This window comes from Salvelinus sp. IW2-2015, linkage group LG15, assembly GCF_002910315.2.
Source record: "Salvelinus sp. IW2-2015 linkage group LG15, ASM291031v2, whole genome shotgun sequence".
Classification (NCBI taxonomy): domain Eukaryota; kingdom Metazoa; phylum Chordata; class Actinopteri; order Salmoniformes; family Salmonidae; genus Salvelinus; species Salvelinus sp. IW2-2015.
In genome coordinates this window covers 17,723,828-17,743,564 of record NC_036855.1, presented here as the reverse complement: position 1 = coordinate 17,743,564, position 19,737 = coordinate 17,723,828, and the positions used below count along the sequence as shown (strand labels likewise).

Sequence of the window (19,737 nt, the reverse complement as noted above, 5' to 3'; positions counted from 1 at the left end):
CTGTACACAATTCCTGTAAATTGAAAATGTCCTAGTTCTTCCATGGCCTGCATACTCACCAGACATGTCACCCACTGAGCACGTTTGAGATGCTCTGGATCGATGTGTACGACAGCATGTTCCAGTTCCTGCCAATATCCAGCAACTTCGCACAGCCATTGAAGAAGAGTGGGACAACATTCCACAGGCCACAATCAACAGCCTGATCAACTCTACGCAAAGGAAATATGTCGCGCTGGCTGCATGAGGCAAATGGTGGTCACACCAGATACTGACTGGTTTTCTGCCCTTTCCTTTTTTTGTGACCAACAGATGCATATATGTATTCCCATTGATGTGAAATTCATAGATTAGGGCCTAATTAATTTCAATTTACTGATTTCCATGTAAGAACTGTAACACAGTAAAATCTTTGAAATTGTTGTTTATATTTTTGTTCAGTGTACATTATTAAGTACATACATTCCAGTACTGGAATAATATCCAGTAAGTTCTAGAAAAAGGGATGAGGAAGAGAAGACAGATCTAGCATTCAATCATCCTCTACATTACAATGAAATACAGTATGCTCCTATTTGTGACTTAATATCAGAGGTTGCTGTTCTACACGTTGCCTGTTGATACTGTAGTAAATGGGATGAAAAGCATATACTGTCTGCACAATCACATTTTGTCTGAGACATAATCAGAGCCATGTTTTTGCTATAGCTACAGTAGCTCTATATTGACAGTTGGAATACTATCTATATCCAGGGTCAGTGACCAACAGTCGAAGACTAATAACCAGCTGCCTTGCCCATCTTTCTRGAATCTGAAACAGCTTTGATGCAACCGATGTCCTTCTCTACAGCATTGACAACGTTGTAGAAGTACTTTTGAACTTCCACTGTGTGCCCGAAATTCTTCAGATCCTCCACCACAGCCTTAGGGAGAGAGGAAGAAAGTGCTAGGAACAGGAGGACAGACACACTGAAGTATGAACACAATGTATATGGAGACCTGTGAATAGTACCCCCTCAGATGTGTAAATCTGTGAAAGACCAACAATATTCTTCAGAAACATAACTGAATACTTCTTTAATCGTTGAGTGCCCATGATGTGTGGTGTTACCTTGTCAAAGTCAGGTTCAAACTTCAGTGCGTTTTTGGAATCCACAAACACAACGGGGGCAGCGATGGCTTCCTCCAGACTCTTCCCAAACCACAGGTGGTTCATGAGGGTCTGGGAGAGAGACAGACATACGAGACCATGAGGAGGAAGACTGCTAATACTGTGCCTGTATGTGGACTAAAAGTGAATGTTACCATGGTGGTGTGTTTAAGGTACAGAGTGTTTTAGAAAACAGTCAAATATTGGTCACACAGTAGATTTATGAACATTAGGTGAGTGTTGGTGTTATTCAGGTATTTGTTATTTGTTTACACAAAGTGTATGTTGATGAAATATTGTTGTTACCATGGTCACTTACCAAGGCCATCCCTGTGGTGATCATGCTGCCACCTGACCCGCCAATCACCAGAGTCTTATACTTGGACTGCAGGACAACAGGGGACATGGAGGAGGGAGGCTGCTCACCTGCAAGCCAAAACAGAAAACAAATCATCAAGGAGAGGCTACAAAAGCAATTGAAATGTCCAAGAAACTATCAGTTTATTTTACAGCCACCCTTACAAACACTCAGGAAATATTTTGGGGGGGTCACATTACCTGCAACAATGTGATCTGCCTTCCCACAGAAATCTGCCAACTCATTATTGAGGATGACACCAGTTTTAGGGGAGAACACTCTGGATCCAAACCTGAGTGAAGGGAAAGATATTTGACAAGTCATTGTGTGTATTGTGAATGTTACATGGTTATACATAGCTAATGACATTTATACATTGCTGACATAGCCCTAATGATGATTATTGTTATGATTCTACACAGTGAATAACATTTGACTTACATGTGATTGATAGTGCTGGTAACAGAGACGGCAGTTCCATCCTCAGCTATCACAGACACATGTGTGGTGCCCATGGTGTCCAGGTATGGAGTGATGTTGTAGTACTGAGCATCATGGGTCTCATTACTACTGATCATGGCCCTGAAGTGGTCAGCAAACTGCTGCTCAGTGAACTTCAATGCTCTCTGGACAAAATAAGTAAATGGACCTTGATCAGGCAGGTTGGAGTTACAGTATATATTGCATTACAGTAGCAACTCTCTACTTAGCCACTTCCCATTTCACCCTCCTATCTTATCATGCAGAATGCATGGTTTGCTGTTTTGTGTTGTTTTGTGTGTGAGTGATTTGAAAAGCAGGTGTTTTGCCCTGAGGCATGGATGCAGACTCCTGTGACCCCATGGAGTTAGACATGAGTATACAGCCATGTCTCAGGTCTAGCAGGTTAGCAGAGATGAGACATCTTTTGAACAATTTGTGAAAGAAAACCAGGAATATCTGATCATGGTAGGGATGGAAAGTCATTTCAGACTGGAGCACAGCTAAGCTGGCATCAGTAATAGCTGATGCTGCACCCTCCATAATTATCCCTTGTGGCTCAACATGACCCTGAGAGTACCCTGTTGGGATAAAACAGCACTTAGATCATTAAAGATTTACGAGCACCCAGGTCTTGACCTATACTATGTCATGATTTCCTATACGCCTCGAGTCTTGTGGAACTTACTGGTTTTGAGTTGAAGTGTGGATCACGGATGTACTTCCTCAGTCCGTTAGAAAATTTACACGCTTCGATGTAGCGTTGATAGGTGAGAGTCTTTTGTTTTCCCATCAGAGAAGCGGAGTTTAGGGTGTATTCTATAGACAAAGACATAAGGAAAATGTAATAAGGAGGTGGGTTTTCTACCAGGTTTCTGGTCTCCAGGATGCTTTCAATCTTAAACKTTTTATAATCAATTTCAGTTAACCCAAATACTGTATCAATAAGCTAACAATTACTTATATGCTCTAAATAAGAGCATGTCAGTGTTATATGGGGTCCATCTTAAAATGAAAAAAAAATGATATTATTCAATTCCAACCTTTCATGATGTTGAGGATGAAGCTGAGGATAGCGCCTCCTGATGGGGGTGGGGGGAAGTGCATCTGGTACTCTCCTAGAGGAATAGTCCATGCATCTGTCACAGTCACTTTAAACAATTCCAGGTCCTTCATGGATAGTGTTCCACCTAAAATACAGTTACAAGACAGCAAAAACATAAATTGAAATATATTGATGAGTTAATCAGCACTCCAAATGCCTATACATACCACAGGCACATTATAATTTGGGTGTGATCAATTTGAATGCATTAGAGACTTGCAGCTTCCTTGTAATTAAATATATTTGCTGTAAAGCAATGCTACAATAAGGGAGAGGTGATTATCAATAATGGAACTTGGTGTACCTGCTTCTTTTATGTCGCCGATTAAATCCTCTGCTACTTTTCCAGTGTAAAAAGCATCTGCCCCTTGGTTTGCAATGATCTCCAATGTGTCAGCCAATTTTTCAAACTTCACAGTGTCTCCAACCTTCAGCAGGTTTCCATTCTTATCTAGAAACAACTGACTACAGCTCAAATATTATTTTCTTGCAATGTGGTGACAGAATGATGGCTTGACATTTGCTCTCTTGAAATACTTTTCATGTTATACATCCACACATCTGGGACTCATCATACTGTTTTATTTTAGGGTGGGCTTTATGAGTTGGATTCCTCCAGTCATTTAGGGTCAATGTGGCTCTTACCATAATGTTAAGGTCTTTAAGATCAGGGTGGTCCTTACCGTACTGGTAGGGTCTCATCCGTGTTGATCAGTGGGATAAAGCGGCCCAGGACCTGGGGTACAGGGAAACCCTCTCTGGCCAGCTTGATGGTGGGATGGAAGAGGCTGGCCCATGGGAGTTTCCCAAACAACCTGTGGGCCTGCTCATACCCACGGATCTCTCCAGGGACACCAATCCATTGGCTGCCTGGAACCAGGGGTGGGGGTGGGGGAAATCAGACTTTTTTTTTTGACACTTTTTTCTCTCTCTCTATCCGAAACTGTCTTCGGTCACAGTCACGGTATCTTTTATATCCCTGATATTGCTATCACTTACTGATTATAGCTTGTTTGTCCACTTTCATAAGTATAAGTAAATCTGCTGTTGTTTGCCTTTTAACAACATTTCTGAAAAATAAACTTTGAATGGAGTAAACATTGTTTAAGCCTTTCATGAGTTGATTTCCTTTAGGGATTTTGCTAAGCCATTACATTTCGACTGGCATGGTAATACATATAATATTTTGCGGAAGATTTCTCTTTTTGTGTTTACAAATGAAGATGAACATTTTCAATGAAGTTTATGTTAATTCATAGTATATATATAACAACCTGATTAGTGGAAATTAAAAACAAAGCCAACGGATGGGCTGTTCACTGTGTGTGCTCTTGGCTTACAGCACACAGCAACATGTTGCTTACAGGTCCACGGGACCCTTTGTCTTGTTAGTGCGTTTATAAATCACATTTTATTGAAAAAGGGAGAAATCAAAAGGAAGCAGCAAAAYTATCTGCCTCACAGTGAGAGGAGAACCAGAATCAGGCTGGCATTAGCAGACAGCCTGTCAGAAGGCAAGCAGGCTTCAGGCATGAAACAGGCCGATGGAGGAGGGTACCAGGGGTGTTTCACATATCTGAACAGGTCTGAACAGGAGTCTGGATGTGACTGTACTGGCTCTCAATGTCATCATTAAATAAGGACTTTATACCAAGGAATGAAAATCCTTGCTTATAAACCAGCATAGTCGGCTTGTCGCTTGACAGACAGCTTTAAATCAGCAAGATCAAGCTGCCCCAGGATTACTGGAGTTCCACAGAATTCCCACCTTGATGCCAACAGGAAAGAAAGCTCGAACAACAAGAAAAACAGCTTCCATCGTAAAGCGGAAGGACATGCTTTTTGACTACAAAAACAATTCAAGAAAGACAAAGTTCATGTTCACTCATTTTCACTACAAATACCTGTCATCATTTGGAAGTTGTGTGGGCATCCACTCAGTAGATCAGGGTTAAACTCCTGAGGGACAGTCTCTCTTGAATTGATGATTTTAACCTTGCCTTTGAAATAAACAAATGTACATGACATGAAAGTGTTTATCCCCCCTTTGTGAGTTTGAGATACCACACAGACATCCAAATATTATAGTAGGGGGATGAAGAGTCCTTACCGCTACTGTCCATCACCGTGAATATGGACCCCCCACCAATGCCCATACTTTGTGGGTTTATGACAGAGGTGCACAGTAATGCAGCAATGGCTCCATCTACTGCKGATCCTCCTCTCTGCAGGATATCTCTGGATGGGGGTTTACATAGCATGTAGTGAGCCTGGCTATTTGTCTGTCTCGATGTGGACTGTGCAATAATACTAAGAACCATTAGGCTATAGGCTATAATTAAATTAATCTGATAGCTTCAAACCCCACTGTAGATGTATAGCCTCAGTAAAATCGGCTAAGTACTGGATATATACTGTAGCTATGAATGCAAATACATGTTCATTTCATTTCTTAAAAGGTCAGATACAAAAAGGTAGTTGCATAGCTGGAGTTGTGTCAGCGATTATATAGTTGATAACTGAATTGTTTCAATGAGCACTTTGTATCATCTGGTAGGCTGTTTGATTCAGTGTCCTCTGTCTCAGTACAACCCTGTGTGGATGAATGAGCGAGAGCTGGTCAAACTTTTAGCCATTCTCAGTGCAGGAAGTACATAAAGCCCTGAAATCCTTAGATCAGAGAAAGCCTGCAGGTCCTGATCTTCTTGATCCCTGCTTTTTAAATCTGGCAGCTGATTTCATAGCTGAACCACTTACATATCTGTTCAATCTAACCCTGGAATGTAATGAAATTCCAAAGATCTGGAAATCAGCATTTGTCCTACCACTTTTAAAAGGGGGAGATCCAACTCTTTTAAATAATTATAGGCCAGTCTCAAAGCTGTCACCCCTGGTGAAAATACTTGAAACCCTTGTGAGTGAACAGCTAAAATAGTTTGTATATACTAACTTTATTTTATCAATGTACCAATCGGGCTTCAGGAAGAAGCCTAGCACAATTACAGCAGCCATGAAGGTTTTAAATGATATCACTGAAGCCCTTGACAAAAAACAGCACTGTGTCTCACTTTTTATTGATCTCTCTAAGGCTTTTGATACAGTTGATCATGCTATACTGAGGCAGAGATTGTCGAGTGTAGGTCTTTCGGAGCATGCAGTTGCATGGTTTGCTAACTATCTGTCTAATAGAACTCAGTGCACTCAATTTGATGGGCTCATGTCTGTTAAATTGTCTGTCTGTAATGATGTGCCCCAGGGCTCTGTACTTGGTCCCCTCTTATTCACTATTTATATAAATAATTTAGACAAAAATGTGGACAATGCTCAACTTCACTTTTATGCTGATGATACTGTTATTTAATGTTGTGCCTCGTCTCTCACAAAAGCTTTCCAGAACTTGAAAACTGCTTTTCAGCATACCTTGTGTCAATTGAAGCTTATCCTCAATACTGACAAAACTAAACAAATGGTGTTTTCTAAAGCAAGAAATATATCTCTGACCCTTTCACCTATCACTACCTGTCAGGGCAATGAGATTGAGACTGTAACCTCATATAAATATATTGGAATTTTAATTGATGATGGCCTCTCTTTTAAATTGCATATTCAACAACTTTCAAAAAAATTGAAGCTGAAGTTGGGATTTTATTTTAGGAATAAGGCTTCTTTTGAAGCCAGAAGGAGGCTAGTATCAGCTAAATTTATGGCTTTACTAGACTATGGGGATATTTTATATATGAATGCTCAGTGTTTGAGATCAATTGACACCCTTTATCATGGCACATTAAGATTGATTTCAAACTGCAAAACATTTACGCACCACTGCACTTTGTATACCAGGGTTGGCTGGCCTTCTCTAGCCATTTTGGGTTAACTACCATTTTATTTGGGCATTTTTATTGTTCAGAAATGTGGTGGGTACTCTCTTCATTCGCAGGACTTTATCCTGCTAACTGTTCCAAATGTCTGAACTGAATTTGGTAAAAAGGGCTTTTATGTACTCTGCGCCATCGGCTTGGAACGCCTTACAAAATACTTTTAAACTGGATGAACTTGTCCTGATTGGTGCTTTTAAATCACTGATGAAGGATTTTGAGACTGATTCCCTGACCTGTCAATGTTATTAATTTGCTGTTTTATGATTTTGTTATACTCTTGTGAATTCTATGGTTTTTACTAGATTACTTCGTTTTTCATGTTGTCTGTCTGTAATTGTGTAATGACTTGGTGCTGCCTATCTTGGCCAGGACGCTCTTGAAAAAAGAGATTTCAAATCTCAATGAGCCCTTCCTGGTTAAATAAAGGTTAAATAAAAAAACTGCCTATTTACATTTCTCAACAATGGGGTACTATCTAATAGGCTACTGACCAGTGCAGATGAGAGGGTAGAAGGAGGCCACGTCTTTCATTAAACTGGTAGGCAAGATAGGCAGTAAATCCTAACGTATGAATAACCAAAGTTAGTGATTAGGGTTCAACTTTAACTACTCAAGACTAAATGTGGCTCTGCGCGTGACGAACGCACATACATATCCGCACCGGACAGCTCCTTTTCTCGGCAATTTAACAGTGAGTGACATTGCCTGTGTTAGACTGAGGAACTGTTTCGACTTTAAGGATTGTCCATTCCTAACATTTGATTAAGTCTACATTGTACGCTCTATGCGACTGTGCCATTTTTGTTTTTGGAAAACTTGACCATAATAAGTTTGTCAAATAAATTAATACCAGTTATACCACCTCTACAATACTATAATCCACTGTAGCCTACCTAGGGGTAAACAGAGGGGTAAGCACTTACCGTCCAATCTTTGAGCATGTTTCCGAGTCTGCGGCTACAGCTGCACTTCTAAAGACCCCTTCCGTACAATTTTGCTTGGCGAATGCAGTGCATAAGATAATTATCCCAATCGCGCTCACTAGCGTTAAAGCGATACACGTGTATATTCTTGCTTTAGATCTGGCCATTACTTGTTTTTTTCAGTACACTCTTATAATTGCGGCGGCGTCCAAAACTTTTGTCACCATGTCCTTACTCCGAACGCAGATGGACAGGCAAACTCCTCCTCTTTGACATTGTTCATAGGAGTCACAGGAGAAGATGTTTAGGATAAAACTCGTAGGTTGTTAAATCATACCCATGTCAGCAATCCTCTGGTCCAACGTAGGTAGTGTCATAGCAGAATGCGTGGGCGGTGCCCAGAGGAATTATGGAACAGTGGCTCATGTTATCATACCTGGGGGAACTGAGCACCTTGCAATGATGGGCAGTTAGGCTATACAGTAACTGTCTTAAACATAGCCTAACTGGCCAACATTACACGTAAGTATAGCTCAGACAGTAGGAAAAACAATAACTATGGGCTTATACTGCTAACCACCTTTGCACAGATTACCACCAGCGATTCCATCAAGTATTAGCCCAGAGCCGGCCCTAGCTTTTTGGGGGCTCTAAGTGAGATTTAGTTGGGGGCCCTGTCATGCCAAATAATGTCCCCTGGACAAATAAATAAATAAACTATTAGCGCCCGTTGCTATGTCAACGCTGTGATGACCTAATGATTAGAATTTTGGAGATCATTATGGCCTAAATGACGTTCGTTTCATCATCGCTATGCAAACAAGGCTGGTTTCCGCGACAATTCTGCTGTTTAAAAACCGAWTTTTTTTCAATTTTTGCCTCAAACGACATACCCATATCTAACTGCCTGTAGCTCAGGACCTGAAGCAAGGATATGCATATTCTTGATGCCATTTGAAAGGAAACACTTTGAAGCTTGTAGAAATGTGAAATTAATGTAGGAAAATATAACACAGATCTTGGTAAAAGATAATACAAAGAAAAAAACATGCAGTTTTTTTTTGTACCGTCATCTTTGAAATGCAAGGAGAAAGGCCATAATGTATTATTCCAGCCCAGGCACAGTTTAGATTTTGGCCACTAGATGGCAGCAGTGTATGTGCAAAGTTTTAGACTGATCCAATGAACCATTGCATATCTGTTCAAAATGTTGTATCAAGACTGCCCAAATGTGCCTAATTTGTTTATTAATACATTTTCAAGTTCATAATTGTGCACTCTCAAAAAATAGCATGGTCTTCTTTCACTGTAATAGCTACTGTAAATTGGACAGTGCAGTTAGATTAARAAGAATTTAAGCTTTCTTGTAAGCGTTCCATGTCTTAAACAWTGCTACGTTTCGGAAATGGCAAAGAACGTGTAATTTGTTTGACACATTAAAGTTACATACCTTACATATCACAAAGTCAGCTAATTTCCACTCCATTCATATGCAAATCCATTTGATTCATACACTGGCTTGTCTGGCTGTCAAGTTTTTATTTTAACCTGCCTTTCACTTATCTACACTGAAATAATATAATTTCAGTAGTCTTCTGTTATGATAAAAAAAAATCTGTATCTTGCATAGCTCATTAGTACACCCTTGTGGTTGAATATATATGTATCTATTGTAGGTCCTAGGAAACAACAATGAATAATGTGGAGCAAATAAATACAATCAAAGGATAACTTACAATAATGAACACSTTGTAAAACAGCTGTGAAAACCTACCAGGCAATATTTAAGATTTTAATACATAAACTTTGATCGTTTTTGGTACAATTGTGTCATTTATTTTCACAGATTTTTTGTGCATTCAGATGGCAATCATAGACTAAAATACTGAATTCTGGTGTTTGGAATATAGAGGAGGTGGTTGCGAGGTTCTGCCTGTCACTTGTTCTCAACAGGCAGCCAGTCTCAGAAAGGGGACTTGAAGAGGGAGACTGCAAAGTCCAGGCACTGCTGCCCGCTTTGTTCTGAGTGTTTGCAGTGCTAGTGTTTTTAGTTAATCTGTGTATCTCACATATTATGTGCTCGGTATGATAGAGCAGATTATTTTAGCAGATAATGACAACATGTCAACAACTGTAGCTTTAGATGATGTAATGAAAAGTTGGAGAGTGGTTGGTAATGGAGGACATCAGGTAGATCCACGTCTGGGTGTTGGGCAGAACTCCTAGGTCCTGGAGAACAGGAGCAGAGTTAAAGGGAAAAGAGTAGGAGACAGAGACTTAAACAAGCAAACACACAGGTTACACTTTACTGTGAGAAAATTGTAGCTGGGGATTTTAACAAGGCTAATCTGAAAACAAGGCTCCCTAAATTCTATCAGCATATCGATTGTGCAACCAGGGCTGGCAAAACCCTAGATCATTGTTATTCTATCTTCCGCGACGCATATAAGGCCCTCCCCCGCCCTCCTTTTGGAAAAGCTGACCACGACTCCATTTTGTTGCTTCCAGCCTATAGACAGAAACTAAAACAGGAAGCTCCCGCGCTCAGGTCTGTTCAACACTGTTTTCAGCATTCGCGCAAAACTGAAAGCGCAAACCACTGCTTTTAATCAGGGCAAGGTGACCGGAAACATGACCAAATACAAACAGTGTAGCTATTCCATCTGCAAGGAAATCAAACAAGCTAAGCATCAGTATAGAGACAAAGTAGAGTCGCAATTCAACAGCTCAGACACAAGAGGTATGTGGCAGGGTCTACAATCAATCACGGACTATAAAAGGAAAACCAGCCCCGTTGCGGACCAGAAATGTCTTGCACCCAGACAGACTAAACAACTTCTTTGCTCGCTTTGAAGACAATACAGTGCCACTGACATGGCCCGCTACCAAAACCTGCGGGCTCTCCTTCACTGCAGCCGACGTGAGCAAAACATTTAAACGTGTCAACCCTCGCAAGGATGCAGGCCCAGACGGCATCCCCAGCCGCATCCTCAGAGCATGCGCAGACCAGCTGGCTGGTGTGTTTATGGACATATTCAATCAATCCTTATCCCAGTCTGCTGTCCCCACATGCTTCAAGAGGGCCACCATTGTTCCTGTTCCCAAGAAAAGTAAGGTAACTGAGCTAAATGACTACCGCCCCGTAGCACTCACTTTCGTCATCATGAAGTGCTTTGAGAGACTAGTCAAGGACCATAGCACCTCCACCCTAACTGACACTCTAGACCCACTCCAATTTGCTTACCGCCCCAATAGGTCCACAGACGACGCAATTGCAATCACACTGCCCTAACGCATCTGGACAAGAGGAATACCTATGTGAGAATGCTGTTCATCGACTACAGCTCAGCATTTAACATTATAGTACCCTCCAAACTCGTCATCAAGCTCGAGACCCTGGGTCTCGACCCCGCCCTGTGCAACTGGGTCCTGGCCTTCCTGACGGGCCGCCCCCAGGTGGTGAGTGTAGGTAACAACATCTCCACCCCACTGATCAGCAACACTGGGGCCCCACAAGGGTGCATTCTCAGCCCTCTCCTGTACTCCCTGTTCACCCACGACTGCGTGGCCATGCACGCCTCCAACTCAATCATCAAGTTTACAGATGACACTACAGTGGTAGGCTTGATTACCAACAACAACGAGACGGCCTACAGGGAGGAGGTGAGGGCCCTCAGAGTGTGGTGTCAGGAAAATAACCTCACACTCAACGTCAACAAAACAAAGGAGATGATCGTGGACTTCAGGAAACAGCAGAAGGAGCACCCCCCTATCCACATCGACGGGACAGTAGTGGAGAGGGTAGAAAATGTTAAGTTCCTCGGCGTACACATCACGGACAAACTGAAATGGTCCACACACACAGACAGTGTGGCGAAGAAGGCGCAATAGCGCCTCTTCAACCTCAGGAGGCTGAAGAAATCCGGCTTGTCACCAAAAACAATCACAAACTTTTACAGATGCACCATCGAGAGCATCCTGTCGGGCTGTATCACCGCCTGGTACGGCAACTGCTCCGCCCATAACCGTAAGGCTCTCCAGAGGGTAGTGAGGTCTGCACAACGCATCACCAGGGGCAAACTACCTGCCCTCCAGGACACCTACACCACCCGATGCATTGTTAAACAATGCCACTTTTATGTTTACATACCCTACATTACTCATCTCATATGTATATACTGTACTCTATATCATCCACTGCATCTTGCCTATGCCGTTCTATACCATCACTCATTCATATATTTTTTTTAATGTACATATTCTTATTCATTCCTTTACACTTGTGTGTATAAGGTAGTTGTTGTGAAATTGTTAGGTTAGATTACTTGTTGGTTATTACTGCATTGTCAGAACTAGAAGCACAAGCATTTCGCTACACTCGCATTAACATCTGCTAACCATGTGTATGTGACAAATAAAATTTGATTTGATGTTATGGATTAGTGCAGTGTTATAAGTGGGGGATATGTACTTTTCAACACTACCTTATGCTGGTTCCCCTCCGACTCAGAGCACAGAGAATCAGACTGATCCAAACTCACTGGTTCTGGTGGACGGGATTCCTCCTGGGGGTCAGGTGTTGAAGATGTCCACCATCGCCTTGGAGGTGGCCTCGCGAGTCTAGTTCTTGATGGGTATCATACAAAACGAATTGATTGAAAAACAAAAGGTTATTTCACTTGCCCAGCTGTCCACCTCCTTGACAATTCCCCGTCAGAAGCGTAGGTTGGTTTTGCCAATCATGCGCTTCACTCTGAAATGGCCAGCATGCATCTCGGTCAGCACGGCCTCCTTAGTAAAAATCACTCTCCTGTGTAGCTTTCCATCCTTCCTCGGTAGGTAGATATGATTGCCTAACAAGTTGGAAGAGAAGAGTTGTTGAAGTAAGTCTAAGTACATTTGCACTGCTGTCTTTCTCTCTCTGTTACTCTCACCCCATCACTCTCTCTGATTTCTACCCCCCTCCCCCAGCGAAGACACCTAGTTAAGGGCATTTGGAATTACCATAATTGCTGACACCTATCCTTTTGATTGATCAGGTTTAACTTGTAGCTATAAATATAAGAAATATAACTATTACAGTGGAGGCTGCTGAGGGGAGGACGGCTCATAATGACTGGAATGGAGTCAATTGAATGGTAACAACCACATGGAAACCACGTGTTTGATACCATTCCATTTACTCCATATTATGAGCCATCCTCCCCTCAGCAGCATCCACTGAACTATATGTATAGCTAGCAACTAGCTAACAAATGGTTGTACATAGCTAAATCCATCCAGGTAAGTGTATCACTTTGCAGGTAAGACCCAGATGCAGACAATGTMAAAGTAACAACAGTTTATTAATCGAACAGGGGCAGGCAAAAGGCAGGTCAAGGGCAGGCAGAGGTCAGTAATCCAGATAGGTGGGGCAAAGGATGACAGGCAGGCTCAAGGTCAGGGCAGGCAGAATGGTCAATCATCCAGAAAGGTGGGTCAAAGGTACAGGACGGCAGGCAGGCTCAGGGTCAGGGCAGGAAGAATGGTCAACACCGGGACAACTAGGAAACAGGAACAATCGAGAGATAGGAGCAGAGGGGAAAAAAGCTGGTAGGCTTGACAGAAACAAAACAAACTGGCAACAGACAAACAGAGAACACAGGTATAAATACACGGGATAATGGGGAAGATGGGCAACACCTGGAGGGGGTGGAGACAATCACAAAGACAGGTGAAATAGATCAGGGTGTGACACAGTTGTGTCTTCATAGTAACGTTCCTTCACCTGGTTGGAAAGATAAATATACATCTCCTCGAGGAATGCCATTGAAGTGCAAGCTAACGTTACATACAAACAGAAAGCGGCAATAACAATTACAGTAGCTTGCTTGCTTGCTAGCAAGCTAACTAATGTTAGCTAAATAAAACTGTCTGGCTAGCTAGCAGGCTACTGTAGSTGGCTGACTAGGCAGGCTGGGGTATATAAGTACAGTAGCTAGCAACATCAATCTAAAAACAGTTTAAATTATATATTGTTATTTGTATTTATATAAAGACAAATACATGGTAAAGAAAGTGTTCTCTCCAGTCTTTTCGGTCCTCTAAAGCAGCAGGTAGTCAGCAGGTTGTCACCGTCAAAAACACCGTCCTTGGAGAGCAATTCTGAGGTAATAATTTTGTATGGACTGAGCCAGCGTTTATGCGGTCAAATAGAACTAGAACTGCCCGCGTCCTCCTTCCAAGCAACCAGCATAGCAACGGACGCTTTGGTTCATTACGTAATCCAGTCAGAATGTTTCAAGTTCTAGCAACAGCCCTAGCAACAGAAGCTAGAACTCATCGAATACCATTGTGACGTAGAGGGGGACACTATTTGGCATGACATCCCCCCCACATTGTGGGCCAAACATTTCATTTAAGTCTTAAAGTTTATTTTCCTGCAATTCTACACGTTTTGCCATGGGGAGTAGAGAAAATGTTGCCGTTTTAAAGCTAGCTTTCTGCAATTCTGCACATATTGCCATGGGACTGAGAGAAGTTTAGAAATGTTATAACAAATTTCATGGCAATTCTACAAATTTTGCCATCGCACAGAGATTTTTGTTGCAGTTTTACAGCTAATTTCCTGCAATTCTATCAATTTTTCTATGACTTATACCATGTTAATGATATCTGAATGAGAGTGACTAACACCCCTGGAGGTCAGGGATCCTTGGCGCATGGTTGTCCTCCTGGAAGCTTCTCCCATCTCCACAGAGGAACTCTGGAGCTCTGCCAGAGTGACCATCGTGTTTTTGGTCACCTCCCTGACCAAGGCTCAGTTTGGCCGGGCGTCCAGCTCTAGGAAGAGTCTTAGTGGTTCCAAACTTCTTCCAATAAAGAATGATGGAGGCCACTGTGTTCTTGGGGACCTTCAATGCTGCAGAAATGTTTTGGTACCTTTCCCCACATCTGTGCCTCGACACAATCCTGTCTTGGAGCTCTACGGACAATTCCTTTGACCTCATGGCTTGGGTTTTACTCTGACATGCACTGTCAACTGTGGGACCTTATTTAGACAGGTGTGTGCCTTTCCAAATTATGTCCAATCAATTGAATTTACCACAGGTGGACTCCAATCTAGTTGTAGAAACATCTAAAGGATGATCAATGGAAACAGGATGCTCCTGAGCTAAATTTCGAGTCTCATAGCAAAGGGTCTGAATACTTATGTAAATAAGATATTTCTGTTTTTTATTTGTAACACATTTGCAAATGATAAAACCTGTTTTTGCTTTGTCATTATGGGGTATTGTGTGTAGATTGCAGAGGATTTTTTTTATCACTGCCAAAGGTGCTTCAACAAAGTACTGAGTAAAGGTCTGAATATTTATGTAAATGTGATATTTCAGTTTTTATTTTTTATAAAGTAGCAAAAAATTCTAAAAACATGTTTTTGCTTTGTCATTTTGTGGTATTGTGTGTAAATTGATGAAGAAGAAAAAAACAATTGTATCAATTTTAGAATATGGCTGTAACTTAACAAAATGTGGAAAAAGTCAAGTGGYCTGAATACTTTCTGAAGGCACTGTATATATAATCTGAAAACCAACTCAACTGAGCAACTCACCTTAACACAGCCTACCACCAGTTTTTCCATTAAATACAAACCCACAAGTATAAATCCTTATCACCCATAGCGTATAGGCCTGTAACTTGTGCTACTTTTTAAAGCACATAAGCTAAACAGCAGTAACAGTAAAAAACAACAACCCATAGGCTAATCCAGGGATAACACATTTTTATGGACCCCCCAACATACATAATCATATAAGCATGTCTCTCCTGAAACTAAAAACATTAGTTCCTGGAGAGTCATAAACCGATATAGGCTACTGTACCAATGTATCAACAATGTTAATGGAGCAGTTTACCCTAAAATGTAAGTTTGAGAAACATCCTCGGATTTCAGTGTCACAAGGTCAGTATATGGTGCGAAATTTGATCATCTGGATTGGCACAAAACCGTAGTCGCATTTCTGTGCTCTGTGCTATTCAAAGCACAGAGCTTTGAATTTAATTTAATTTAATGAAAATATTATTTTTCATTAAATTTGCTCCTATTTCTGCCAACAGCAGCCAGCTACATTTTAACCTCGTCCCCAGACTATTGCGCACAGCACATAAACCTGGGTCATCAACTACTTAAAGTTGGCCTTAGTTTGCGTGATCCATAGAGATAGATAGAGGACTCATCTTTATATCTATGCCATTATAGCGTTTCTGACAGCTTGGGCAGCGCCATTGAGGTGACAACCCATAGGAATCCCCACCTAGTTGACTACTTTAAAATGGTGGAAGCACAGATGTGGTAAAGGAGTCAATGGAACGCAGACGTTTTTGGCACACATTCACCAGATTGGCACACATTCACCAAATCCGATATTTTTTTATATATGTATACTGTATATATWTTTTTTTGTACCCCTTTTTCTCTCCAATTTCGTGGTATCCAATTGGTAGTTACAGTCTTGTCCCATTGCTGCAACTCCTGTATGGACTCGGGAGAGGCGAAGATTGAGAGCTGTGCGTCCTCCAAAACACGACCCAGCCAAGCCGCACTGCTTCTTGACACAATGCCCGCTTAACCCGGAAGCCAGCCACACCAATGTGTCGAAGGAAACACCGTACACCTGTCGACCTTGTCAGCATGCATGCGCCCAGCCCGCCACAGGAGTCACTAGAGCGCGATGGGACAAGGACATCTCAGCCGGGCCAAACCCTCCCCTAATCCAGACGACGCTGGGCCAATTGTGCACCGCCCATGGGTCTCCTGGTTGCGGCCGGCTGCGACAGAGCCTGGACTCAAACCAGGATCTCTAGTGGCACAGCTAGCACTGCGTTGCAGTGCCTTAGACCACCACCAAATCTGATCTAACAAAGTGGATATTTGTCAAATCCATCATTATTCAGGTATTGTAACAGGCCCACAATGTGGTTACTTAAGTCAAATGTCTGTATTTGCTGCATAACATGTAGAAGTTGTCCCTTTTCAGGTTAAGAAAAAGTAACTGATAAATGCTAACTCCAGTTCGTATAAACTAGTTAGCATAGCTAGCATACAGAAATCAGTGGTGTTAGTCAAAGTCATTTTTAACTGTAATGCRTTTGAATGGTAACGATGACATGAACATGTGTTGTGGTTGACATCCGTACAAGCATTATACTCTGATTGTTACCTCAACATAGTGTGAAATACATATATAAACGATAGCCTACATATAGGCTAATTTTGCTGGGGATCAATGAGGAGACTCGGGATCTTTCCCCGATGGACCTTTCCCCCAAGCATTTCCAGTGCAATTCAATGAATCAAATGTATTTTTAAAGCCCTTTTTACATCAGCAGATGTCACAAAGTGCTTATACAGAAACCCAGCCTAAAACCACAAAGAGCAAACAATGCAGATGTAGAAGCACGGTGGCTAGGAAAAACTCTCTAGAAAGGCCTAGGAAGAAACCCAGAGAGGAACCAGGCTCTGAGGGGTAGCCAGTCCTCTTCTGTTGACTAGCAGGGTCAAATAATAATCACAGGGGGGAGGGGGGGCTTAGGGTTACCAGTTGTCTTGAACTTACTGAAGTCTGAGATTTCCGAGTTACGAGTTTCCAGTTGTTTTGAACGCGGCAAAAGTCATGCTGGATTGACAGCATGGCCAATGTAGTCAACCTTTTCTGGCCCAGGGTGAAAAAAACTTGCTCCGACTGAGAAAATACGTTTTGAAAGGTCATCCAACTCGGAATTCCAAGTCGGGCACTCTGCCTCTTTCTAGAGCTCCAACCTGAAGATCAATGACGTCATTATTCAACCTTTGATGACAAAATGTGCTCACAAGAAGGACCACTGTGCCACCTTCCTGTTCAAGTGAGTACAGCACAACAAGGTGAGTCCAAAAATGTATTGTATGCTGCTGCATAAATGGTGTAATATGCCAGGGAGATATGTATACTGTAGCTAAGAAAGTAACACTAAGTGTATGCTGTGTATTAAGTTGTTAGTAGGCCATGTGCCTAACGCTAATAATTTGGTCCCTTTCCCCCTCATAACTTAGTCTACTGTTCTAACTTGGTGGTGGACATGTAGCCTATATCCTGTTTATTAAGAGAAATATAACCATCTTAAAATATATTTTAAGAGCTTTCATTGTTTGCTTAAAGGCCCCCTTTATTTATCCTACAGTTCTGACTTGGTGTACAGGGAGAATACTGTAAGAACGGCCCATGTTCTGAATTCTGTCACTGTACATTTCAAAAGTGCTGAACAAATAGTTATATTGACTACATCCATCCTAGCTTGCTTATTAATGTCTTAATCGGAATTACTGATTACCTCTTATCCGCACGTCGTCCCCTTATGCCATAGTTTGTACATCTCAATTGTCAGTAGAAACCACATTTGTTTAAGCAAGTCAGTCATATCAACAGTGGCGACCCGTTTTGAGCCCCACATTTTTAGCAAAAAARTGTTGTATGTTGTTTTGGCATTAGTATGTGTCACATATCAGTTTGCAAACAATGTAAAAAAAATATATATATCATAGAGATAATAAAGCCGCCTACAAACATGGTCTCTTTTTTGTTTTCTTGAGTAAGGCAGCTCTAAAATGCACGTGTTTCAGCCTAGCTCAGTGTTTCTGTGGTGGTGGGGCAAACCAGCAGAAAATAGGTGCGTTGCACCGTGATTGGCTCAGTGTTCTGTCACTCATGGGGACACGTCAAATGACGTTATAATGTACAGTAGCTTTGATTGGACTGATCGTGTCAACATCTTACTTTCAAAATCTAAGCTAGCAGTCATCATCATGAATCAAGCCGACAATCTACTGGCAAATCCTTTTTAATCCTTGTCATATGAAGAGAAATAATGAAGAGAAATTATAGATTAAAAAGTATCGGTGCTCATCAGCCATTAGACATCAACATTACACAACAAGTAGGAAATCGCAAATTCAACAATGAGTGGTTTGGAAGGAATCGGTGACAGTGGCTAACTGGAAGCATTGCAACTGGGAAGTTGGGAATAAATTAGCTCAGACTGGGAAAATACATTTTGAATGGTCATCCAACTCGGAATTGTGAATCCATCCTCTTTCTCTGGTGACAAAATTTGCAAACGAAGGAATGTCGCGCCACATTTATTTTATGCTGCTGCATAAATKATGTAATATGCCAGAGAGATATGTATACTGTAGCTAATAAAGTAATGCTAAGTGTATGTTGTGTAATAAGCTGTTAGTAGACCATTTGCCTAACTAATAATTTGGTCTACTTTCACCTCTTAATTTTCACCCATAACCTGTTTTCGAGAAATGTAATCATCGAATATTGTAAGAGCTTTCATTGTCTGCTTACATGCCTCCTTTATTTATCCTACGGTTTTGACTTGGTGTACAGGGAGACCACTGTAAGAACGGCCCATGTTCTGAATTCTGTTGCTGTACATTTTGTACATTTCAAAAGTGCTGAACAAATAGTTATATTGACTATGTACGTCCCAGCTTGCTCATTAATGTCAATCGAAATTACGGATTGCCTCTTATCCGCTTGTCGTCCCTTATGCCATAATTTGTACATCTCAATTGTCAGTAAACACCACATTTGTTTAATCAAGTCAGCTATGTTTTTTTTTAAGGCAGTAAATGAGGCTGAATGAACTGTTTCGCTGCAAGACAAGGCTCCGCTGATAGCCAGGTGTAGCAGTGGTAAGGATTCACTCCATGGTGCTGAAAAGTAGGCTCTGCTGTTGGGACAATTTTATGTAGACCCTAACAGTTAGTGGGCACGTTTGTCACCGTTATAGTGCAATTCATATATTGTTTAGTATTG

The 19,737-nt window shown here is 41.5% G+C and overlaps 1 protein-coding gene and 1 long non-coding RNA gene across 2 annotated transcripts; both read right to left on the bottom strand.

Moving 5' to 3' along the window:
• Positions 1 to 409: 409 nt before the first annotated feature.
• Positions 410 to 8,263, bottom strand: ggt5a (gamma-glutamyltransferase 5a). Its single transcript, XM_024003243.2, has 12 exons — positions 7,895 to 8,263; positions 5,204 to 5,331; positions 4,998 to 5,093; positions 3,777 to 3,963; positions 3,398 to 3,558; positions 3,032 to 3,178; positions 2,677 to 2,807; positions 1,950 to 2,134; positions 1,709 to 1,800; positions 1,470 to 1,576; positions 1,112 to 1,222; positions 410 to 923 (listed from the first exon to the last, which is right to left on the bottom strand). Exons 1-12 carry the CDS (start codon positions 8,059 to 8,061, stop codon positions 777 to 779), a joined length of 1,659 nt encoding a protein of 552 aa, XP_023859011.1. The 5' UTR covers positions 8,062 to 8,263; the 3' UTR covers positions 410 to 776.
• A 1,391-nt stretch (positions 8,264 to 9,654) lies between these two features.
• Positions 9,655 to 14,139, bottom strand: LOC139028798 (uncharacterized). The gene is made up of 3 exons (XR_011481008.1): positions 13,940 to 14,139; positions 12,379 to 12,747; positions 9,655 to 10,123 (listed from the first exon to the last, which is right to left on the bottom strand). It is a non-coding gene; the product is annotated as an uncharacterized lncRNA (long non-coding RNA).
• Positions 14,140 to 19,737: the final 5,598 nt, after the last annotated feature.